The sequence below is a fragment of the Gobio gobio genome (assembly GCF_949357685.1).
Source record: "Gobio gobio genome assembly, chromosome: 8".
Lineage (NCBI taxonomy): Eukaryota > Metazoa > Chordata > Actinopteri > Cypriniformes > Gobionidae > Gobio > Gobio gobio.
Genome location: NC_137114.1, coordinates 48,128,514 through 48,155,672, shown reverse-complemented (window position 1 = coordinate 48,155,672; position 27,159 = coordinate 48,128,514). Strand labels below are relative to the sequence as shown.

General features: G+C 39.2%; 1 protein-coding gene across 4 annotated transcripts in view; it reads right to left on the bottom strand.

Annotated features, from left to right (window-relative positions):
• Nucleotides 1–7,818: 7,818 nt before the first annotated feature.
• The window catches only part of LOC307130457 (uncharacterized protein), a 40,379-nt gene continuing 21,038 nt past the window's right edge, over nucleotides 7,819–27,159 (bottom strand). For 2 of the 4 annotated variants that reach the window (XM_079823425.1, XM_079823426.1), the window contains 2 exons: nucleotides 10,834–11,082; nucleotides 7,819–10,225 (listed from right to left, as the gene is read on the bottom strand). In XM_079823425.1, the coding sequence (XP_079679551.1) occupies nucleotides 9,348–10,225; nucleotides 10,834–10,918 (963 nt within the window). In that variant the 5' untranslated portion in view covers nucleotides 10,919–11,082 and the 3' untranslated portion in view covers nucleotides 7,819–9,347. Of the gene's footprint in view, nucleotides 10,226–10,833; nucleotides 11,083–18,445; nucleotides 19,584–20,819; nucleotides 21,069–27,159 lie in introns of those variants that run through there. The other 2 variants (XR_013817032.1, XR_013817033.1) reach the window with 2 other exon arrangements.

The window sequence follows — 27,159 nt, the reverse complement described above, 5'->3', positions numbered from 1 at the left end:
GGTCAACTAATTACATTTTACTGTGTAGTGGCCATAGACAGGTGAACTCAAGGAACCGATCACTGCATGCAGTGGCAGGTGAGCTGGGCAGAGCACAGATTTAGCACATATACTTGAGATGGTTAGGAAGACGAGACGGTCGTGTAAACCAGACAAGACAAGACAAGACAAGACAAGACAAGACAAGACAAGAACTAGGTGGTAGAGAGATCTGACACATACGTATGCAAGGTTAATAATCTGGCAGAGAACAAAGGAAATACGAGGACTAGAAGTAGAGAAGCTAATCAGAGAGGAAGAAGGGACAGGTGTGGAATGAATGAGCGTGATGGCAACAGGTAACGAGGAACAGCTGAATCCAAGTGTATGTGTGTGTAACCGGAGGGAGTGTTGTTAAAATATTTATTAAAATAAAAATAACGATGAAATCCCCTATCTGGAGTGGAAGAAAATGGAGAGTCAGGTTTACTATAAAAATATTTGTCAGTTGTTTAAACAGTACCCTTACAAACAAATCTTCTTGGCCAAACTTGAGGGCATTCTCTAGATGTTTTAACTGTCAGAGCAGAGCGGGTCTTCCTCACACCGGAGGGAGTACTCAAAAAAATATTTGTCAGGTAACTTTGCATTTAAACATTACCCTTACAGACAAATCTTCCTGGACAGGAACACCAGGGCTATCTCTACTTTGTTTGACCGTCAGAGCGGATCTACACGGTCCTTCCTCTTTCCACCAAGGCTATACAGATCTATCCGTCAGAGCAGATCTAAACGGATTGTCCTCGCGCCAGAGGGATTTCGATTTATCACTCCCCCGTCTCTCAACCTCTTCCACCCAGACACCCATAACAAAATAAGGTTTGATGTGGTGTGCCAACAAGAATTGCCTCAGTTTTAGAGCTGTTTAACTGGAGGAAGTTGGGCTTCATCCACACCCTTATCTCCTCCAGACAGGCAGTGAGTGTTGAAGACGGAGTGATGATGTTGGTGAAATTGCAGAGGTGTGTGTTTCCGATTTCATGGTGTCATCAGCATAGCAGTGAAATGAGCCTCCATAGCGGCTAATGACATGGCCGAGGGGGATGATGTAAATAATGAAGAGAATGGGGCCAAGGACTGACCCCTGAGGGACCCCGCAGGTAACTGTGTGTTGCCGGGACCTTGCACTTCCAAGTGAAATGTACTCTGTTCTGTTAAGCCGCGTTTCCACCGAAATTACCCGGAACTATTTGTACCAGGAACTTTTTTCCCAGGAACTTTTTCTCCCCCAGATCTGCTACAATCTGCGTTTCCACCGCGGTCTAAAGTACCGGGGAGATTATGCAAATTAGTCCGGTGACGTGGGAATGCGCGCGACTGCTCCTCCCAGTCACCGACGGACAGTAATCAATTTTGTGCGATACTGTCTGCAACAGTAACAAGTGGAGGAGATGCAGGCTTTTGCTGGTATACACATTACCAACACTGCTTATTTAAACGTGCACTTTCACCTGGTTTGACCATTTAAATGCTAAATGGGATGATGGGCAATCCAAAATCTGAATGTGTTGTAATAGCTCAATTCCAAAACAAAATATTTTCTATAAAAGGATAATGAGGTTTCAGTCATTCATGACAGATGTGTGAAAAGTTAATTGAATGAAAACAATAGACTGAATAAGCGGTTGAAAGATTAGGTACTAGACTGCAAGTATTTTATTTATCACAATAACATCTCTTAACATTCACAAAAAAAAAAAAATTCACATGACTAGTATTACAATATGCTTCATTAAATGCATAATTTTAGAGACTTCTTCCTCAAATTTGAAATGAAACAGGACCACACTTATGGCTTCATTTAAGTTGTGGTTATAAGTTATTATACTACAGTCACATAGTTATACATTTAAAAATATTATATTTAGGTTTTCTATATATGTTTATGTGCACATTCAGAAAGACTTGCGAGCAGCAGCCCTTTTATTTGCTTCCTACACTATATGAATACAATTAGAATGTGGTTATATAGTTAGAATGTGGAAATTAAAGACACAGTGACATTTTACACATTTGACTTTATTTTAGACAGATTAGTTCTTACAAAATTTAAATAAAAGTGTGCAAAGACAAATAAATTACTAGAACAATAAAATGAAAATATAAAATGTGAAAACAACAATATAAAAAAGGTGTATTTTTCAGTAACCTGTCCAAGAGCTGTGCCAACACGTACAATATATAAAGTACAAATGTGGTAGTGCAAATGCTTCATTCAAGCAGCTGGTCATTGTGGCTACTTCTTGAACGACTGGACAAACTGTCCAAGAACAGACAGAAACTTGGTCTGGAAGTCCCTCTGCTGCCGTTGGCTTTATTCTGTTTCTGACTGGTGGAATGCCAGCTCAAGCCTCCTCATCTCTCTCTCCTCGGCCTGGCTCTCAAGTAACAGCTGAATACTGTTCTTGTCCATGCTGCAGGACGGCCCGGTTAGCATCCTCCATGTCCCTCAGTGCATCAAGAAAGTCACAGTCCCCTTTCCTTTTCCCTAAGTAGAAAAATTGCACAGAAACACATGGAAATTAATACACAAGGCAACCATGAAACAATAGAAACCATCAATTAATTATTTAAAGTGTTTTCACTACAAATAATGAACAATTGTTTGCCCAGCTTGAACAATGCCCAGAGTGCAATTTTTATCATCGGCAATTTAAGTTTACAATTAAAAACAACAAAACTACTCAAAACCATTAAGGATTACACATCAGTTTTTAAATATATACACATTTTTGTCAGCTTTATACCTAGGCGTGTGTGCGGTTCAGCAGGAGACACGGGACGAGGGCTACTGGTGACCGCGGGGGAAAACACGCTGGTCTCCGTTGCCTGCGATTAATTGGGGCCACTCGTTACGTCTGGAAAAGCACGTTGAAAAAAGTTACTGCAACGTGTTTAAACACTGCAACGAGTTTAATAGATGATAGCAAGATGAGATATTTACCTTCAACCCACTCGGATTCCTGGATGGTTTCCAACAACGCACTTGCTGAGTCTTTCGTTACCGCTGCACCAGAAAAGGACGGTCTGTGTCCCAGCAACGCGTCCAGGCGGTCATACCACTTGTTGATACGCCGGTCGGAACCGCTCCGGTTGTTATGATCCTTTAATTTCTTGTAATCTTGTCTTAATTTCTTCAACTTCTCTCTGCACTGTTTTCCAGTGTGACTGGAACCGAGTCGATATCTTCAGGTATACCTTTTCATTGCGGGTCGCCGTTTCCAGTTCCCGCTGGATGTCCTCCTCCGCATATATGCTCAATAAAGCCTGAACCTCGTCGTCGGTCCATCGGTCGAATTTTTTGTTGAACTCCATTGTTGCAAAGAAAATATTTACTGAACACGGAACCCACCTCGCAAAAGACTTATGGCGGTGGAAAAAAAAAATGCTGCGAGAGCTCAACCAATCAGCATGTTCAGCGCCCAAGTCCCACCCCCGAAAGTTCGCAAACTTTTAAAAAGTACCATCTCGCAAGCAGGGCCGTTTGGAGGGGGAAATATTTACCCGGAACTTCATTTAGACCCTGGTTCCTGCGGTCGAAACACACCGAGTTCCCCCCCAAAGTTCCTATTTCCGGGGGAAAGTTCCTGCGGTGGAAACGCGGCTTTAGTGAGGTATGATTTAAACCAGTTAAGAGTAGTGTCAGTGAGTCCAGTGGTTTGATGCAGACAGTTAAGGAGTATGCCATGATCCACTGTATCAAAAGTAGCAGACAGATTGAGGAGTATGAGGAGGGATGGTGAACATGCATCAGCTGTCATCCGTAGGTTGTTTGTGACTCTAACCAGGGCTGTTTCCGTACTGTGTGCAGAACAACTTTTTCCAGTACTTTGGAGACGAATGGGAGATTGGAAATGGGTCTGTAATTTGCAAGCACATTTGCATCAAGGGTGGGTTTTTTGAGAAGTGGTCTGATTATGGCAGTTTTTAGGGCAGATGGAACATTGCCAGACTGGAGGGAGTGGTTTATTATAGTGGTAATCAGAGGACTTAGGACAGAGGTGTTTACTTTCACTAGAGCTGTAGGAAAAGGGTCGAGGGCACAGGTGGTGGGTTTCATCCTTTTGATTATCTTCTCAACCTCTTGCTGAGAGATTTCTGGAAAGCGATGTAGAGGCTCCAAAATTGCAGGCTGTGAGTGGATAGTCAGGGTGGATAGTGGTGAGGATCCAGGAAAGGTGGAGGGAATTGAGTCTATTTTTGTTTTGAAAAAGTCCAGGAAATTATTACAGTGCTCTTCTGTAGTTTCTGTAAGTGAGGGGGTTTGTGGTTTGAGTAGATGATTTATGGTGGAGAACAGCTGTTTGGAGTTTCCGGGACTATTTCTGACATTTGAGTAGAAATTTGACCGTGCCTCCATAAGTGACTTTGAGTAGTCCTTTTGGTGTTCCCGAAAAGCGAGCTTGTGCACAGTGAGACCTGTGGTTTTGAATCTCCTCTCAATGGCACGCTCGGCTGCCTTCATTTTTCATAGTTCACCGGTATAACAGGGGGCTGATCGGGTGAAAGTGACTGTTCTGGTTTTGACTGGGGCATGAAGATCCAGAATGCTTCTGAGGGTGTTATTATAATAGTCCACTGAGTCCATGGGTGGTAGACAGTTTACAGAAAGGAGATAATGGAGATTGGCCGTAGTCTCTAGGTTGATGTTTTTCAGATTTCTGAAGCAGGTTTGGCGTTTGGGCTTGATGAGGCTGGACAGTGAAGACATCTTCATGGAGATGGCCTTATGGTCAGAAACTTCCAGATCATACACCAGAAGATTGCGGAGATAAACAGAGTTTGTAATGACTAGATCGAGAGTGTGGCCCCTGGTATGAGTGGGGTCATCGACAAGTTGTGTCAGATTAAAACAGTCAAGTAATTGGGGAAATTCTACTGCGAAACGGCAGGTTGAAGAGTTGACATGAATATTCATATCTCCAAGTACGATGAATTTAGCAGACATTATACAGAAAGTTGAAAGAAGATTGGACATCTCTGGGATGAATGATGAGTTTGGTTTGGGTGGCCGGTAAATAAGAAGTATCGTAGTGGAAAGAGGGTGCTTACATTTAAATGCTAGGCATTCAAACGAAGACAGCTCAGGCAGGGTTATAGGGGACAAGATCAGATCACTTCGGTGGATGACAGCCAGACCACCACCACGCCCTATGCTGCAGGCTTTCTGTAAGTAGCAGTAACCAGGGGGACAGGTCTCATTTAAAACAGAGTAAACATCTGGTTGATGCCAGGTTTCTGCAAGGCACATCATATCCAAACACTTTTCTAGAATTTGATCATGTATGAGGCAAGATTTGTTTGTGATGGATTGTGCATTAAAAAGTTCAATCTTGATATTCGATGCAGCAGTGTGTCTCTGTATTGGCCGAAGTAGACTGAGATCCACTCCATGTTTTCTCCGGTTTCCATCCAAGTCGGTGCGTAGCGTTGTCATGGAAACTCGAATGCTACTAGTCCTTGGAGTAACGGCGCCCAGATGACATGTTCGAGATGCAACGATGCACACACCAGACCAGATGGATGAGATGTGATCAGACCAGGAGAAAACAAACTTTTGACTGCAACTTCTGTGAATGTAACTGGGCCGGCAAAGGAGTCCAAGGTGTTTAATCACTGATGTACCCGATGGAGTGGAATAGTTGTTTAATTTCTTTAGTTGAGTGGCTGAATAGTTCAGCATTATGCCAGTCGTGGACAGTGGTCAGTTAGCCATAAACCATGTCCGTGATGCACAGAGGAAAGGCAACAGACACAGCAAGCAAATAACTGTGACTATGGGAGGATACCTCGCGATCATCGGCAGTGGGTGAAAGCCTCACGGTAACAGACAGTGATGAACAAATACGAGAATCCCCAAGCGATTGTAAACTGGTAGGTAAACAGACGCTTGAGTCGGCGGAATCCGTACAGAACACATACAATTCCACAATATTTACTAGTGAGGAGCAACACTTGTATAACTTACTGAACGTATTGCTGGTTGACAAACGTTATGCTATAGGTTATACCGTAACAACAACTGTTGTACTGTAGAGGGTTTTCAGTTAGAGAAAACGGAGAAAACGGAGAAGTGGCAAAAAAGCCACGCCAGCGCCCTCTCCTCTCCACTTGCGTTTCAAGTCATACCACATCTTGACACTAATGACCTCACCATAATGAATGAGGTGAATTGACAGGTATGAAAGCGAGGCACAATCCAAAAACAACACAATAACAGTACAAGCCACTGAAGAGATGCTTCAAGACACACAAGAGATACTGTGGAGACACAGCCTAGTTTTCATTTCCATTGAAAATTGTGCTGAAGTGAATGAGGCCTGTTATGTTTTTTTTTTTTTTTTAAAGAATTGAAAACAAAACTGAGCCATCAAATCCAAAAATTTGTGAATCTAACAGCCCTGAGTAGACGGGGCTAATTTGCATATTCATGAAGCAAGGGTGTAGAGTTACATTCAAGCTAATTTAAGGCACAAATATTTTTTTTCACAAGATGGCCAAGACCATAAAATGAAGGTTAAGATAGAATGATAAAATACTCATTCTGTAACAGACTTCCACTGGAGGCAAGTTGAAGTTCCAGTGCAGTGCAGTTTATTTACAGCATGAACAGATACAACTATGCTGGCGTGAATCTGACGTTTCTGCGCTTTGTCGAGATCCCAAAGCACAGATGTTTCGAAACACTTCTACGAACTGTGATTCGAAATACCCATGTCACGTGACTACGGCTAAATTAAGCTTCAAGTGTTTCATCAGTTGGCGCCTGTCAAAACTGCATTTGATTGAAAGGGGTGGGAACAAACCACACAGTCGCACATCTGTATGAACCTAATTCCCAACAGTTTAAAAGTAAAGTTAATCCGTCTTCACCTCGTGGGTTTTTGTGATAGCAGTGATTTTGTGATATGGATTCGACAGCACTGCCACAAACAGTGAGTAACAGTGTTCATTAATGCCTGATCTGGTATCAGAGTTGGTGGTTCGATCACGGTTCCAGCTGACCAAGTGTCCATTAGCAAGACACCTAACCCCAGCTGTTCCCGACGAGCTGGATGGAGCCTTGCATGGCTGACACCGCCGTTGGTGTATGAATGGGTGAATGTGAGGCAATGTGTAAAGCGCTTTGGATGGCCATTGGTCTGTTAAAAGGGCTATATAAATGCAGTCCTTTTACCATTTACCATCTGTGATCATGTGATTTCTGATGTGTAGCTAATCATTCAAGTTCACACAGACTTTCTTTATACATCGCTTAATACTGTTCATGCATCAGTGAATCAAGCCAGTGACTAAAACGATCAACTTCACAGCGTTTCTGTTAGTAGCATGACACAAATTTGTTATTTAAATGATTAAACTACAGAAAGCGATCAAAGAACACTCTCTTTATAATATTCGGATCTGTCAATCACATGTCGCGAGTGTATCTGCACAATTGCCCAAACTGCCCTAATAACGAATGACACTGTTATGCTGCACAACAAAGCTCTTACTGTTTTCATGTCGACGTTGTGTTTGCTGTTAATTGTGGTAAAAGCATTTGTGAGAGAAATAGCATTTCAATGACGAGATACACTGTCTGTGTACTTAATGCTCATCACTGCAGCCGTTCATGTGATGGAAAAAGATCTAAAAATAATGCTATAATCAACACTTTCACAATTCGTTCATCTCGACGGCTGTGATGGTAAAAAAACGTAGTTTAGTGGGTTTAGAGGGGATCCACATGTTACAAAGTTTGTAGAATAAAAAGGAAGAAGACAGGGTCACATGGCTGGGACGCATGGTGTTTATTCAGAGCTCTCAGATACAAACAAAATAAACTTGCGCTCTCAACAACTCAATAAAACTATAAAACAACTCAATAAAACAATAAAACTTTCTCAGCTATTTTTCCCCAGCTCTCCGTCTCTCTGCTCCACGAGTGCCCAGTCCGTCTCTCTCTGGACTGGCAGTGCTTGCAGAGTCTGACGGTATCTCTCTAAACCACGCCCCCTCCGCCACATAATCTAATACTCATTTCAAATGCAAAGATGTCAGCCAATCACAATAGTGGGCGTTTTCACTCGCTCGTTTCGTCTCACAGCAGACACGCCCCTTGAAACAGAGCATTCAAACTAGTTAGAACTATTTGACCCCCCTCTGCTAGAGCAATCTAACCCAAAAAAAATCTAGACCCACAGGCGCCAGTTTAAGACCCAGGACCAGTAGTGAAAAATGAAGACCAAGAGTCAGGAGTTAAATTAATTAAAGAGAAATTTACTGAAGAATAGTTTGCAGTTTCATCAGCAGAAGCCAGCTTCAAGTCTCACAAGGAGTTCGTAGGCCGCGCTCCCTCTCCCAGCCTTGTTTTCATGGTCTAGCCACGTCATTACTGCCAGGTGGATGATTCTGATTGGTTCAAGAAACATATAAAGTCCAAACAATTTGTCACATGAATAGATAGATGAGAGTGTCAGGCTGTGTGTCACAAAATCCCCCTAAATTAGGATAGTTGTTGGCCTCGGATGTCGCAAACTGACGCCTGTGGGTCTGGGGGTGTCATGAGGACTGGTCAGATTGCTCCAGCAGATCTGCATAGAACGTGTAACACACACACACACACACACACACACACACACACACACACACACACACACACACACACACACACACACACACACACACACACACACACACACACACACACACACACACACACACACACACACACACACACACACAAGCACTAGGGCATTGCATCTTTAGTCAGTGTCAGTGGGGCCTGAACTTTATCAAAAGAACACATACTACCAAAACATTGATACAACAATCTATACAAATAAAGAGTGAAAGAGTGATAGAAATGAGGAGAGAGCAGGTATGATATAATCTACTGCACCAATAACATGGTTTTGAAAGCTATTAATTTTTTTTAGCCTTAAAATGCACATATATACATCAGAAAAATCTAAATTTTCTTGGGGGACCATGCCCCTCAAACCCCACAAAATTTGGGGCCTCATGTGTTTTAACACTCCTTAAGGCAGTTGTAGGCCTATGCTCAAAAGATGTTTTGTTTGACCTCATATCTGAAGTTAATGCATTTATGCTGTTAATGTGTTGCAGCCTGGAATATTTATATATAGGCCTACTTAATATTAAAAATGAATATTCAGACAGTATATACTCATTGTATCTATGTGATTTGAAGATTTAGTTTTTTTTAAATACTAATTATTTCTGTGGTAGAAAACGTTGTGACACCAAGATCGGCTACTATGGGGGGCCTTGGATTTGTTATAGCCCCAGGGCCCTATATGTTCTTAATCCGGGCCTGAATATGAGCACTTGAAAGGTTTTTTTCCAGTATGAGTTCTTTGGTGCCGTTTCAGATTACCAGCTCTAATAAAGCTCTTTCCACAGTCACAACATATATGATCTTTCACTTCATCATGTGTTTTCTGGTGATTTTTAAAACTCTTCAGCCATGAAAAACTCTTTCCACAGAGAGAACACACATGAGGTCTCTCATCTGAATGAACTATCATGTGTTGATTTAGATTTGATGATGAAATAAAACATTTACCACACTGATCACAGTTAAATGGCTTTTCTCCAGAGTGACTGAGCAGATGATTTTTTAAACCTGTTACATCTCTGAAACTCTTCTCACACTGAGTGCAGTGGTACGGCCTCTCTCCAGTATGAACTCGCTCGTGTAATTTCAGGTGTGCAGACTGAGAGAAACTCTTGTCACAATATGAGCACTTGTAAGGTTTTTCTCCAGTATGAATTCTTTGGTGCTGTTTCAGTTGGTCACCTCTACAAAAGCTCATCCCACAGTCACAGCACACATGATCTTTCACTCCATCATGTGTTTTCTGGTGCCGTTTAAAACTCTTCAGCCATGAAAAACTCTTTCCACAGAGAGAACACACATGAGGTCTCTCATCTGAATGAACCATCAGGTGTAGTTTTAGATTTGATGACAAAATAAAATCTTTTCCACACTGAGTGCATTTATACGGTTTCTCTCCAGTGTGAATTCTCATGTGTCTGTTAAGGTCTCGTTTTTGTTTGAAGCTCTTTCCACACTGAGAGCAGGTGTGCAGCTTTTTGGCTTTTGTTTCTTGAGTTTTGAAGTCACAGAGTTTCTTTACATCATTTAGTTTGTGTTGTTGCTCCTTCACTTCCATCTGGTCTAAAATAAACATATTAGGTCAGAATCAGTTCAAAGAGGTTAAATATCAACATTAAAAACAGAAGAAAATTAGACACAGTCTGTGTGAATATAAAGTATCTTTGATGTGCAAAGGTCAGTTCACTTTTTAATACGATTAAAACTTGGTTATGATCATTTAGAAGCATTTCTCTATCATTTATCATCCATACACTGATTATTATTTCACAGCTACCAAAACATAGCCTAGAAATCTAGACGCACCCTAGCGGCAGCAAATGCAATTTGCCAAAGAATGGCGCTGAAGTCATTCTTAAAAAAGGAAGATGTGTTCACGTTTTTGCCGACCGGATACAGCAAAAATGTAATCTATCAACTAGCTCCGCTGGTGGGAAAACACATGGGACTCAGCCACAACCCGCTTGTGATTGTTGTCTCACCCCTGATAGCACTCTGGTTGGTTGTAGTGCTATCCTATTGCGTGCAGAGGGAATTTAGACCACCGTTTATCACCCCCTCGGATTGAGCCCTGCCAAGGGTGTGTTCCCAGACCTAACATCCTGAGGTGGGTCTGGCTTGTCAGGCTAACCAAAGCAGTCAATAATGAAGAATCAAGAATGAACACCAACCTATTTGTTCCTCAGTATCTTCATGTTTTATTCTGGATGGTTCTGGATAACTCATGTCTTCAATCTCCTCTTTAATAAACTCCATCTTTAACAGTCACACAGATTTCAGCTGCTACACCTGGAGTTTGTCCTTCTCTTGTAGGATGATGTGAATATTTCCAGTATTTATTGGTGAATTGTTGTGGGAGGGGCTTCACTGCAGGTGTGAACTGTGATCACTGTGAGATACTGACGCCCACAGGACCAGATCTGGAGAAATCAAAGAGAAGTTACTGAATTTATGTTGGATTACTTTGATACACTTAAATTAAGTGAACCCATGATTTCTGTCAGGAATATGGAGTATTTTGATGCAAGTTAGATTTTAATTGCATTTAAAGGGATCCCATGGTGTCAAGACTTTTATGGCTTAATATAACATAAATTATGTCTCTTACTGAAATATGTAGTAGAAAACCCATGAAAGATCCACGTTATTTAAAAAATCCATTATATATTTTGACAATGGGCGCCGCCATTTTGTTTGCGTTCTAGGTTGATGACGTAGAATGGTTGCACTCGGCAATCCACTGGCTCTATCTGTAGCTATTCTTACCACAACACAACTCGAAAAATGTGTCAGAGTTAAGTATAAACCAATTAATTGCTTTGCGATTGCATTTAAAACACACTCAAACACATGTGCACACAAACTCACACACACACAGAACAGATCGGCGCGCGAACTAACACACACACACATCCACACACTGTGCACGCACGCACGCACACACACACACACTCAAACAGCTGTAATGTTATACTTGAGGTTCACATGCCTAGTTTGTCACCTGGTTCCGATTCGGCAGGCCAGCACTACCTGGCTGAATTCGAAATCGCCCCTAAACCCTCAAATAGGGCATTATTTGAGGGGACAGCCAGTGGTGTCCGAAACGTTATCGAGTGCACTCATTCAATCTCACACTGCACCGCAATAACGAGTGTACAGCCGATGTACACACAACAGCTGCCCGAATTAACTCACTCGTTTTCATTCCCTCATCAAGTGAACTGTATTAGTGGACTAGGGAATAGTGAATTAGGGGGCAATTTCAGATTCAGCCCCTGTCGTAGAGACTGACGAGGGCAGCCCATAACACATCTCGATTGAGACAGAGCAGTCTGTCAGATGTGTGTGTGTGTGTGTGTGTGTGTGTGTGTGTGTGTGTGTGTGTGTGTGTGTGTGTGTGTGTGTGTGTGTGTGAGCATCTACGCGCGCGCCGATCTGTTGGTGTGTAGCCTATGAGTGTTTGTGAGAGAGAGTGTGTGTGCACGTGTGTTTGAGTGTGTTTTAAATGCAATCACAAAGCAATTAATTGGTTTTATTTAACTCTGACACATTTTTCGAGTTGTGTTGTGGTAAGAATAGCTGCTGGTAGCGCCAGTGGATTGCCGAGTGCAACCATTCTACGTCATCAACCTAGAACGCAAACAAAATGGCAACGCCCATTGTCCAAATATATAATGGATTTTTTTAAATAACGTGGATCTTTCATGGGTTTTCTACAACATATTTCAGTAAGAGACAACATTTATGTTATATTAAGCCATACAAATCTTAACACCATGGGATCACTTTAAAACAAGGTTTGTTCAACTCCTGTCCAAAGTCAGAGAAACAACAGGACCATCATGTTTAACTGAGCAGCTGAAAAGCCTCTTTGTCTCCAAAAGTTCCCTGTTTTCACCTCATTCATTATGCTGATGTCTGAGATCTTCTGTAAAGTGGCACATTAAGAACATTTTATTGGTGTCAACATTATTCCACTCTAATAATAAACCAGGACACACTACGCATACATTACATTAAACCTCCTTTAACATGCAAACTCTGGAGCTGTGTAATGTTAAACTAAAATATTCAGTATCTGAGATTTTCAGTGACACTGGGCATTCCTTGCATGAATATTCACAAGTTTCCTGTTTCGTGTTAAAGCAACATTCAGACGCAATGAATACTACATTAAGGCAGTTCTAAGATACCATTCTATGTGTTTGTCATGTGTCTGTCAATCATAATTAAAGCGCCACCCTCATCTGAAAGCTGATTAAATAAGCTTTCCATTGATGGTTTGTTAGGATAGGACAATATTTGGCTGAGATGCAACTATTTGAAAATCTAGAATCTGACGGTGCAAAAAAATCTCCAAATGAAGTCCTTAGCAAGGCATATCACTACTAATAATACAAATATAAATGATATTTTGCCACAAATATACACTGTAAAAAATGTCAGGCCTTTCCAATTTAAAATGTTCTAGTGACTGGTCACATTTACATTTTTCGGTTAGCCAAATTTAATTTCTGTGATTTGATACAATTTAATTCACAGAAATTCAATTTGGCCAATTAAAAAATTTAGATGTGACCAGTCACTAGAAAATTTTAAATTGAAGAAATGTTTTACAGTGAAACTGTGAGGTTGGTCCAATTAAATATTTTAAATTGTAGTAACAATTGTTTATTTCTCATTGTCCCAAAAGACAAAAATGACTAAAAACATAAATATATTAAGCAAAATACAGAACACAGACAACAGGGTTGACATTTTATCACATTACTTTATTAACAAGTCAATTCCAACACAGGATAATTGGTCAAAATACATTATTTTCAATAAGGAAAAACTCTGAATATACATTCAAGAAGTTTCTGCATAACAGTATGTCTTAATGTGGTGAAGAAAACCTGCAAATAAAATAACATTAATGACAAAGCTCCCCTGCATCACATCTGGCAAATACCAGAAAATAAGTTAATTCATTATATAATGAGGATGAGACGAATGAATGGACGAATAAGAAAATCACGAGCTTGACATGTTTGATATTAAAAGGCAATAACTTAAGCCCTGAAAGAGGCCGACACCAAATGCAATTGAACCGTGTTCATCGGTCGCATGGCGCATATATCACACAAATGACTTAATTTACTTATTGCCTATTATTTTAGACATATAAGACATGAGGAAAATAAAACTATTGGCTACCATTAGACAACAATGTGGTAACCGAGAACACGCTCATGAAACCAATGAATGCATGAACTCGTTATTATACAAAATGTCTTCTAAACTTCATACCGGGTCATAAAGCAAAACTCTGGAGAATAATTTCACTGCTCAATACTCACCAACGTCTTGTGACGATGAATATCTCTATTCTCTTGGGAATGTTGGTTTCGGTCTTCAGCACCGGCCGGTTCGGCTCCGCTCACGCTCCCGCGCTCCACATTTGAAATCTCCACACAAACGGTTTTCCTCAAGCGCATTTTGCGCATGCGTATACAGTTTTTCGGACGTAGGACTTTTCATTTCGACTTCATAAATTGACTGAGCACAATTAAATATGTTCGGTGAATATCAATTTTAATTTTGAGTGAAGACCTTAAGCTATGATTAGTACAAAGCATCTTTTTGCATGGGGATAAATATTTGGAAGTCATTTATTGGGCCAATATGTTATGATCAATTTTCAAAAATTTTCCCCCAATATTTTTTTTTTTACAGTGTACCCGTGTGACTTATGACTGGTTTTGTGGTCCAGGGTTACATTTGTCCTGTTTACTGTATACAGGCCACCAGGACATCATACAGCCTTTATCAAAGAATTGCTGATTTTCTCTCAGAGTTAGTTCTGGCTGCAGATAAAGATCAAATTGTTGGTGATTTTAATATCCACATAGATAATGAAAAAGACACATTGTGGGATTGTCATTTTGAAACATTCTAAACTCTGTAACACTTTATAATAACGTTCAGTTATAAGTCGCTCATAAGTTATTAGTTAATGATGAACTAATCATTTACAAAATATTCATATTTCATAAATGATTTATAAGTGATATGCTAACATTTTATAAATGTGTTGTTCATTTAATTGTAATTTATAAATTATTAGTTAATACATTCATAAATTATTAATCAATGGTATGCTATACCGTTGTTACATGTATGCTCAGGTGAGAATTTGATTGACTTTTATTCTGAGGTCTCTCTAGCGCCCCCTGTCTCTCCAGCACCCCATACTTCTTCAGGATCTCCAGAAGTCTCCGCCTTGGTCAGCCGTCGACCTGCCGGCATCTTCGGCCCCGTCTTCCCCCCGGCTTTGCCTCCATCCTCTGTCCCACCAGCTCAGCCTCTTTCCTGCAGTCATCGGTCTCCACCTCAGACAGTTGTTGCCATGGCTCCACCTCAGTCTCTTGGGTTATCCGGTCTCGCGTGGGCTCATCGACCCAGCATCTCCTTCAGTGGCCCCATCATTGGTGGCTGTATCCTCATTGGTCCCCAGGGTGGATTCCATCGAGTTGGCAACACCATGGCTCCTCCCGCCTCCGACTCCGCACTGGGGTCTCGTCCTGGCTGGTCTCTGGTATTACACCTGGCTTCTCCTGCTCCTGGCTCCTCCCTCCATCCATCCTCCATGGACATTTTTTCTTTCCACGCCCTCCTCCAGAGCCCCCTCCTCAGATGGACTGTTTACGGCGCGAGGACGCGTCTACCAGGAAGGGGAGCTAATGTTATATCTATGCTCTGCGTCTGTTGTTTTCATTGTGTTTTAAGTTCAGTCCCTGTGAGCTAGTTTTCCCCAGTCTGTCTAATGAGGTATTTCAATCACCTGTCTTGTTAATTATCTCATTTGCCCTGTGTATTAAGCCTTCAGTTCTCCCTCAGTGTTTGTCCGTCGTCGTCAATGTATACTTGTGTTATTTGAAAGTTTCCTGAGGTTTCTATTATTTGAGTTCCTGTTTCAAGTTCTTCATCGTCTTCGTGAGTTTTGATCAACACGTTACGTGACAACCGCCTATATCCGTGTATATGCAAGTGATGAATAGTTTACCCTTTAGATTAGAGGATGCAGAAAGCTTTGTACATGATTTACACATCATCTATAACAGGCGTTGAAAATTGCAGTGTGTACTGTAGTGTAAGTGCGGTCTGGTGAGGGTATGGACTGCTGTCTTCTCTGACACACATGGGGTCTTTAAACACTGTGCAGCTGATGTGAGCTTAGATGGAACTGGTTCACATTATCACTAGATTAAAGCACTTACTAAACCTACTGGAAGCCCCTGACTGTAAACCGTTTATAAATGTTTATCCCCTGAAAACAAATAAATTACACTTCTTTAAAAATGCTGTTTAAACAGCCATTTAACACAATAACAGAGGCAGTGCTCTCACACTTGACAGAGGACATCAAACCCCTGAAATAACACTATGAGCAATAAAGATGAAGAGCACATTGCCATGTGTGTTGTGTAAGATGCTTGAATTTAATTAATAAATTCTGGTAGAATATGATGATTGACACTGTTTGCCCTTTTGAAACTCTTTCACTGACAGCAGGAGAACAGTTTCTCTCCAGTGGGAATTATCAAGAGTTCCTTAAAGCAGGGCTCGACATTAACGCTTGTCCGCTTGTCCGGGACAAGTGGATTTTTTGAAGGGGCAAGTGAAAAATAATTTTACTTGCCCGACGGACAAGTATCCTGGTTTAAAACGTCAAAACAAAAAATAACTAGGGAATCACCAAAGTGCAATAATGATTCTGCATTCAGTTAGTGTAAGTGGAGATTGATGGTGGATAATATAAAACGAACTGACAAGGTTGTGCTGTTGAGGCTCGCACAGCCTCTTGAGGAGAAAATCGAAAACAAATGAGCGCCGCTTGTACAAAGAAACTCAGTTAATATACACGGTTAAAATGGTGTAGTTATTATATTTATAACATATTATACAGTTAAGCAACACTAACAAGAGTGTTGTTTTCCAGAATACCATCACGACTGAAAATGACACTGATTTCATACGCCAGTTCCATAAACAATTAATTAACATTAAGTCACTTACATTTTAGATGCAATATGGACTGTTTTTGTTCTATTTCAGCAGCGAAAATAGTTCAAAACAAATATCACAGCAGAACCGCATCTCACAGCAACAGCGTGTTACTGAATGATTCAGCGTTTTAATGAATCGGTTGAATCAAAGATTCAATGACCCATTCGTAAACGACCGCCTAATTCTTGAATGAATCAGCCGTTTCACTGAATCGACTCAATGACTCGCTCATTAAGACGGTCACATGCTGCCACCTACTGGTGGTTTAGATTCATCTTTCCAACATTTCTTATTTGTATATTCAAAAATATTTAAAATAATCTCGTAACATTATTTAATGCAGTTGTATTTTTTCAGTGTAAATGATTTAATTTGATTGGTAACAGCCTATAGTGTCTTATTCTAATTTAATTTATAGATCAAATTTAAGAATATAAAAGGAAAGCTGAAGCATATCCTATATTTAATAAGATTATGGAAAAATGCCCTTTATAAAAAAGTAAAAATATCACAAATATGCATATTTAAATATGTCAAAGCTGATTGAACACTGGTGAGAATATTGCTTCAGAATAGATTATAGTTACAAAAAAAATCCGGACAAGCACATTTTTTACTTAGTCAATGACAGATTTACTTGTCCGAAGGACAAGCGTGTGAACAGGCTTAATGTCGAACACTGCTTAAAGTCCTTCATTTATTCTTCCCACACTGATGACGTGTGAAAGAGTTTTTGGCTTCTGTTCTAGTCGTATGTTTGAGAAATTTTTCAACAATTACGTTCTTTTCTACAGTTATGAGATCCTGATGATTGTCCTGTAAATCCATTATATTTGTGCACACATACAACTAACAGTCCTGGGATATTTAAAACCATCTGTAAATAATGCAAATGATCAACAGTTTGTTTATTGTTTCATCTTTTACAGCTTATATTATTTACTCACGACATCCATCAAATCTGTTGAACTGAATCTTTGGTACTTTATTGTTCCTGTGCAGTCAATTATGAAGGACATTTGAACTCCAACCTCTTACAAGATCTGGGCCCGTATTCATAAAGATTCTAAGATCCTCTCAGAAAAATCCTAATTTAGCTTAAAAACTTTTACGTAGGAGTCTTAGCTTAAGAGCTATTCGGGACCGATCTGAGAGAAACTCTGAGCAAGGAAAATACAAAAACGTTTATCTTAGTGAAGAGGCGGGGCTGACCCCGTTGCTACGTATGACACAGTCTTTTGAAGACTGTGATTGGTTGGTTGTCCAAAAAGGGGGAAAAAGTAGCGCTTTTAAGTATAGGGTCTATTCTAAGCCTTCACTTTGAAATTACAAGCACAAATTGTCCTTTTTAAAATGTTACCGTTCTCTCTCACTCACACATCGTTTTATTATTTACCATGCTGTTAATTTCCTATAAGGTATTTGATTGGCTTAGAATTATTAACATTGTTCCACTCTTTGGCAATTGCTGGCATGTCTATTTAATTGGTGGTTTGAAAGTTGGGTTTAATGCAACAAACATGATCCCTGCACAATCTAATCTATAGCGTCTTAAGTCACTGTCATCCATTGTCTGCAACACATTTCTTCTCCCTCTTCGTCTTTCTGCCATTTTCTCCGCTACTAACGAAACTCTTAAGCCTCTTAAAAGTCCTCGTCCGTGCTCCTAACAAATTTGACCTTAAGACCTCTTTTAAGGGTTAAGATGCTTTCTGAATTACTTTTTTCTTTACTAGGATTTTTTAGTTAATTTTAAGAGTAAAAGCCCACATTTCTAAGAATTTTCTTAGAATTTTGTCACTAGGAGCTACTCTTTGCATTAAGATTCTTTATGAATACGGGCCCTGATCATTTAGTTTAAAATAATACTGTACACCCTAAACATATTTATTACAGTAGTGAATGATAAAAAATCTCATTAATGTGATTACAACTATAATTCATTCTCTGTTCATTAAATAGATCAATCAAGACTAGATGTAGTGTGTTTTATTTTTCATAATTGCATGATATTTCAGAAGACAATTTAGTACAATTGGTAAATATAAAAATGACATGAATATATCCAATTCGAGAAATAACTATTTGGCACACAATCCATCCTGACAGAAAATAAAAACACAACGGCTTTATTTACATTGTAAAAGTTGTTGACTTTTGACTGGAAAACTCCATATTATCTCAAAGTTTTACCTATTTGACATGAAAACAAATGTTGATCACTTACAATATTTTTTAATATGAGTTTGAAGGCTTGATAACCGTCTGAAACTCTTCTCACACTGAGTGCAGTGGTACGGCTTCTCTCCAGTATGAACTCGCTCATGTGATTTCAGGTTTCCAGGCCGAGCGAAACTCTTGTCACAATATGAGCACTTGTGAGGTTTTTCTCCAGTATGAATTCTTTGGTGTAGTTTAAGATAATCAGCTCTAGTAAAGCTCTTCCCACAGTCACAGCACACATGATCTTTCACTTCATCATGTGTTTTCTGGTGCAGTTTAAAACTCTCCAGCCATGAAAAACTCTTTCCACAGAGAGAACACACATGAGGCTTCTCATCTGAATGAACTATCATGTGTTGTTTTAGACTTGATGACGAGACAAAATCTTTACCACACTGATCACAGTTAAATGGTTTTTCTCCAGAGTGAATGCGCAGATGAACATTGAGAGCTGATGTTTGAGTAAAACTCTTTCCACACTGAGTGCATGTATACGGTTTCTCTCCAGTGTGAATTCTCATGTGTTTGTAAAGGTCTCCTTTTTGTCTGAAACTCTTTCCACACTGAGAGCAGGTGTGCAGCTTTTTGGCTTTTTGTTTCTTTATATCATTTAGTTTCTGTCTGTGCTCCGTCACTCCCATCGGGTCTAAATTAAACATATGAAGTAGTCAGAATCAGTTAAATTAGGTTAAATGTGAAAATTAAAAACACTCAGCAGAAAACAAGACACAGTCTGTGTGAGTATAAAGTATCGGTAACACTTTACAATAAGGTTTCATTAGTTAACATGAACTAATAAAGAATTGCACTTCTACAGCATTTATTAATCTTATTTCAACATCTACTGAAACATTATTCAAATTAAAAGTAGTTAACATTTGTTAAGTAACATGAACAAACAGTGAACAAAGATTAAAAAATACTGTAATGTATTATATGTACTATAATGTAACAAATGTATTGCTCATTGTTAATTCATGTTAAAGTCCTCAATGATTTTATCCTTCAAAACTCAACTTTGATCACCAAAATTACATATTAAATCACTTTTTCCTGTGAAAAAATAATTAGTTGTGCCTTAAAATAGCTTGAATGTAACTCTACACCCTTGCCTCATGAATATGCAAATGAGTCCTGGCCCACTCACACGCGCACGCTCAGAAATACAGTCGGCCAACTTACTGAGGTAAACACTGCACAATGGCGCTCTCTACAACATCAGACACATAACGGTAATTGTTATGATTATCCTTTTGCTTGACTACATTATCAAACAGCTAATAATGTGTTACTAAAGTTACTAAAGTCCCTGTTTGCCATCTCAGTCTGCCTTCAGTATCAGTCAGTATCCTTAGAAACGCTTTGAACAACTTAGAGCGTCAGTGGAGAAAGACATATAGTTCATCATAACATCATAAAGTACATCATACACATAATTCACCCGCTATATTGCTAAATCTACCCGATTTTTCATATCAACAGAAAAACATAGCGGGATAACCTGGCTTCTCTTGAGACTCCGTCCACTGCTTCAGAGAATAATTAATGATATACTAAAGCCCACCCACACGTTGACGTGATTGGTTACAAGGTAGTTTGTGATGTCAGAAACACCAGCGATTTTGGTTCACTGCAGTTTTAAAGAGAAAATACTCAACAGTGATGTTGACTTCAACAACGTTTGCATACTGTACATTTAATACATTAACTAATGTTAACAAATGAGACCTTATTGTAAAGTGTTACCAAAGTATCCTTAATGTGCAAAGGTTAGTTCTGTCATTTGCAGATGCATTTCTCTATCATTTATCATCCATATACTGATTATTATTTCACAGCTACTAAAGCAGTCAATAATGAAGAATCAAGAATGGACACCAACCTATTTGTTCCTCAGTATCTTCATGTTTTATTCTGGATGGATCTGGATAACTCATGTCTTCAATCTCCTCTTTAATAAACTCCATCTTTAACAGTCACACAGATTTCAGCTGCTACACCTGGAGTTTGTCCTTCTCTTGTAGGATGATGTGAATATTCCCAGTATTTATTGGTGAATTGTTGTGGGAGGGGCTTCACTGTAGGTGTGAACTGTGATCACTGTGAGATACTCACGCCCACAGGACTAGATCTGGAAAAATCAAAGAAAAGTTACTGAATTTACGTTGGATTACTTTAATACACTTACATTAAGTGAACACATGCTTTCTGTCAGGAATATGGAGTATTTTGATACAAGTAAGATATTAATTGGATTAAAACAAGGTTTGTTCAACTCCTGTCCAAAGTCTGAGAGAAACAACAGGACCATCATGTTTAACTGAGCTGCTGAAAAGCCTCTTTGTCTCCTAAAGTTCCCTGTTTTCACCTCATTCATTTTGCTGATGTCTGAGATCTTCTGTAAAGTGGCACATTAAGCACATTTTATTGGTGTAATCAGGGTTTTTCCTGCATAGAGAATTACGAGGTGGCCGAATTTCGTGCCGCCTCCGTCTATCGACAAAACTCAAGACAGGCAGTCACTTGCTCAGATTAGGCATGTCGTGATAATTAAATAAATCATCAGAAATATATATTGTCAAATTATCCTTCAGCAATCATTATTAGTATATTATGATTTGCTAGTACAAAGTCATCTAAAGCCATTCCATAGCTGAATATCTTTCCTTCGCTATAGCTGTCATTCATTCTCCGTTCAGCATTCAAACTGCGAGTCGCGTTCGGTTACAGTCAGCAGCACGATAAAGCCCACTCCAAGATGATATATTCCAGTTATAATACTTGATATGTAGATAAAATAATTTATCTTCCTGGAGTTTATCTAGTGGTTCCTGAACGATGTTGTGCTCGCTACCCGGGTGACAACACAAGGACTATTAATTAGCATCACACGTACAATAACCGGAATTTAATACAACATAACAAATAATCAGTGAACTTTTGGACGGATATACATAGTAGACTAGGATTTGTGCGCTCAACGCTCATCTTCTCTTTATGCCGTGAACTTTTCAATGTGCACTCGCACTGCACTGCGCACTCTGACTCCATGTTGCTTTAAGCACATCATTCTGCACCCGGGATGTGCATAAGCGCTTTGTCGCTCTGTTTTGAAGCGTTTCATATATTTTCATAGTTTTGTGCACTTAAAGATTATTTAAAAAATATTTTGTTCTCACGTATCTATCATATATTTGTTGTCCCTTTACAGAGCTGCATGTTACGTTTACAATAAACTATAAATCTTGTAATTTTATATTATTTGTGTATTTGTGTTTATATTATTTTTATATTATTCATATATAAATATAAATTAAAAATTAAATATAAATTGTTTTTCATAAATGTATTTAATAAGAACACAAAGTAATGTGTACCTTTTCATTAACATGTTTAGATTTTATAAAATTAGTCCAAAGATTTTTTTTCAAGAATAACTTTTAGTAATTGCAATTTTTTTAACTATCCACTCACCTAAATTTAATATATATTTTTGACATAGCTTATGATTATATATTTTCATTCATTTATTGTTTTTTCTATAATGAATGTGTACTTAGTGGATTCTGGATTGTGTTTAACAAATAAAAGAGTGACCATTAGTTCCACAAACACAGATGTATAGATATTCTATAGTGATGTAGAAATACAGTGAGGAAAATAAGTATTTGAACACCCTGCTATTTTGCAAGTTCTCCCACTTTGAAATCATGGAGGGGTCTGAAATTGTCATCGTAAGTGCATGTCCATTGTGAGAGAAATAATCTAAAAACAAAAAATCCAGGAATCACAATGTATGATTTTTTAACGATTCATTTGTATGATACAGCTGCAAATAAATATTTGAACACCTGAGAAAATCAATGTTAATATTTGGTACAGTAGCCTTTGTTTGCAATTACAGAGGTCAAATGTTTCCTGTAGTTTTTCAACAGGTCTGCACACATTGCAGGAGGGATTTTGGCCCACTCCTCCACACAGATCTTCTCTAGATCAGTCAGGTTTCTGGCCTGTCACTGAGAAACACAGAGTTTGAGCTCCCTCCAAAGATTCTCTATTGGGTTTAGGTCTGGAGACTGGCTAGGCCACGCCAGAACCTTGACATGCTTCTTACAGAGCCACTCCTTGGTTATCCTGGCTGTGTGCTTCGGGTCATTGTCATGTTGGAAGACCCAGCCTCGACCCATCTTCAATGCTCTAACTGAGGGAAAGAGGTTGTTCCCCAAAATCTTGCAATACATGGCCCCGGTCATCCTCTCCTTAATACAGTGCAGTCGCCCTGTCCCATGTGCAGAAAAAATCCCCCAAAGCATGATGCTACCACCCCCATGCTTCACAGTAGGGATGGTGTTCTTGGGATGGTACTCATCATTCTTCTTCCTCCAAACACGTTTAGTGGAATTATGACCAAAAAGTTATATTTTGGTCTCATCTGACCACATGACTTTCTCCCATGACTCCTCTGGATCATCCGAACCTTCTGTGCCATGCATGATTTCAAACCATGACGTCTTAGTGTATTACCAACAGTAACCTTGGAAACGGTGGTCCCAGCTCTTTTCATGTCATTGACCAGCTCCTCCCGTGTAGTTCTGGGCTGATTTCTCACCTTTCTTAAGATCATTGAGACCCCACGAGGTGAGATCTTGCATGGAGCCCCAGTCCGAGGGAGATTGACAGTCATGTTTAGCTTCTTCCATTTTCTAATGATTGCTCCAACAGTGGACCCTTTTTCACCAAGCTGCTTGGCAATTTCCCCGTAGCCCTTTCCAGCCTTGTGGAGGTGTACAATTTTGTCTCTAGTGTCTTTGGACAGCTCTTTGGTCTTGGCCATGTTAGTAGTTAGATTCTTACTGATTGTATGGGGTGGACAGGTGTCTTTATACAGCTAACGACCTCAAACAGGTGCATCTAATTTAGGATAATAAATGGAGTGGAGGTGGACATTTTAAAGGCAGACTAACAGGTCTTTGAGGGTCAGAATTCTAGCTGATAGACAGGTGTTCAAATACTTATTTGCAGCTGTATCATACAAATAAATAGTTAAAAAATCATACATTGTGATTTCTGGTTTTTTTTTTTAGATTATGTCTCTCACAGTGAACATGCACCTACGATTACAATTTCAGACCCCTCCATGAAATATTCGGTATATCTGAGATTTTCAGTGACACTGGGCATTCCTTACATGAATTTCACAAGTTTCCTGTTTCATGTTAAAGCAACATTCAGATGCAATAAATACCATTCTATGCGTTTGTCATGTGTCTGTCAATCATAATTAGAGCACCACCCTCATCTGAAAGCTGAATAAATAAGCTTTCCATTGATGGTTTGTTAGGATAGGACAATATTTGGCCGAGATACAACTATTTGAAAATCTAGAATCTGAGGGTGCAAAAAAATCTCCAAATGAAGTCAGCAAGGCATATCACTACTAATAATACATATATAAATAATATATTGCCACAAATATACCCGTGTGACTTATGACTGGTTTTGCGGTCCAGGGTTACATTTGTGCTGTCTACTTTATACAGGCCACCAGGGCACAATACAAACTTTATCAAATAATTGCTGATTTTCTATCAGAGTTAGTTCTGGCTGCATATAAAGACCAAATTTTAATAATTTATGAACATATAGTCATGTTTTGTAAATGATTAGTTCTTCATTAACTAATAACTTATAAGTGACTTATAACTGAACGTTAGGGGTGGGAGAAAAGGTTGATGCATTGCGATTCGTTATCTAAAGATTCAGAATCGATTCTCAAAAATTCAGAATCGATTCTGAGTTCAATTCAAACCTCCACTTCATCACTGTGCGCGCTCACGCGGTCACTGGCCAAACAGAAAAACCTGTAGATAGACGAACGTTTGTATGCTGGTGAATTGGCTTCATTTAAGATAAAATGGACAAACTACAGCCTGCTCCAATATTTCGGCAACACGACTAATATGAAAAAAACCTATTACGCGGTTCCACTAAGAGCTAGAGAAACAGCATTCTGTTCCAATCACGAACACTCCCGGTTACAGTCAAAGGACCCTCGAGCAAGTAGCAAAGCTTCCACTGAATTCTGAAGAGGCAAAACGAATTACCCGGTCATCGGCGGGTTTTATTGCCAATTTGCGCCCTTACTCCGTTGTGGATAACCAAGGATTTTGCACGAAGTTACAGGTACTTGAGCCACGATACAATTTGCCCTCACATCGCTAACGTCATTTGTTAAAATGTTCTAAAGAAACTGAAAAATTGTCACTTAGTTGTAAATTAAGAACTGTTTATTCATAATGATTTTTCTTTGCAATTGTATGGCTTACCATGTTTCATTCAGAGCTTGTTAATCCTGAATATATTATGTGTTAATAAAATAAAAGTACTGAAAGAAATCTTCATAATCATTTTTAATATGTTAATATTGTCAAACAGATATTTTAACTGTAAACAAAAAGCATAGTAACTCCAATTTTGGTTAAAATGTAAAGTTCATGTATTTGCACAGTAGAATAATTAGTTACAAAAATGTATGTTAAAGGAACTGTATGTAGGATTGTGGCCAAAACTGGTACTGCAATCACTTTCAAATGACTGTAGAGCGGTGTATCCCCCGACTTGAGGTTGCCAGATAGGCTGCAGGATCCAGCAGGAATGTAGGCTGTATACAAGGAGCTTCCAATGGCAAGTGACGAGTCCTACACTGCAACATTTTTTTCTTTCTTTTAATTATGTTTATGCTTTTTGAGAGACGTTTTGTGACGTAATTATGTATCGCAAAAAATTACAAATGGCGATTAGCCAAATATAATCGTAAATATGAATGCTCGTATGTGACAGTACATTATTAGAACAGTAAGTTAGCTGTTAGTCTAACTTGTAACGGTATCTGTCATTAACGTAAGCAAGTTACAAGCCTAAGTCACTATGTGTCATACAGGTCAACTTTGTAGCATGTGTTGTCCACTATATATGCGAACAACGAATAAGGAATCATTTTTACCCAGGTAACGTTAGGCTACTGTCTCAAATACGTTTTCACATTGCCATAATGGGCGTGCTAATGTTGTTTTCCTCAGCGTCTCAGCATAATGACAGAGAAACGGGCTCTGATAATGCATTACTAATGTTAGCAATGAGGACTCGCCGTTTTTAATCCCAAACAATTCCTTAACGTTACCTTTTCAATTCAATGACCACCACCTCCTCCATCTGCGCTAACCTAACGTTACTTTGCACGAACATGCATAACTTTGTTCGACTGTCATGAATATTTGAAATGTCCATTTACATTAAATACAAGTTAGCCAAACATAGATGACCCTTACCTGTCCAGGAGAAAATTAGCAACGTTGGCATCTGTCTTCAAATTTTTCTCCGTTTTCAGCCGTCTCCCTCTTTCAAAGGCATCTCCTATACAAATCCTTGTTTTATTTCAGACATTGTCACAACGTTTTTCAGATTCATAACGAGGTCTTTTAGGTTTGGTAAAGTTAGACATTTTTTATCCAAAAAGTTTGTAGCTGCGGTAACTAGAGCAGAGCTGGCAACCCGGATGCCGAAACACTACTGACTTCGTGATTGGTAGACAGGTGGAGGGTGGCGCTTCAGGCCAAAACACAACATGTCAACATCAACATCAGTTGAGGGCTGCAACTTCACTTTTAAAATGACAATATCCTTGCCGGACAACTGTTGTCAGTGATATAAGTATTTGAAATTAACATGATTTCTTAATGTCTAGTAACATATCAGGGCCATTTTATGATTAATTGAAATACATTTCTTACATACAGTTCCTTTAAGAATCATTTTGGGAATCGGATTGTTACTCCCACAATCGCACCCCTACTGAACATTATAATAAAGTGTTATATTTGTTGTTCTATTGGAGTTAGGCAACACGTGTCAGGACCCACTCATTGTCATAATAATACTTTAGACCTAAAATTGTCACATGGAATCAATGTTGATGCCGTTGAAATTCTGCAGCAGAGCGATCACATCTCAGATCATTATCTAATTGTGTGTATACTTCATATAGCCAAGGCTGCAAAGCTGTCTCATTGTTACAAATATGGTAGAACTATCATTCCTACCACTAAAGATTGCTTTATAAATAATCTTCCTGATCAGTTTCATCTCCTCAGTATCCCAGATAGCCTAGAGGAACTCAATGTTGCAACAGAAAACTATTGACTCTCTCTATTCCAGCACTTTAG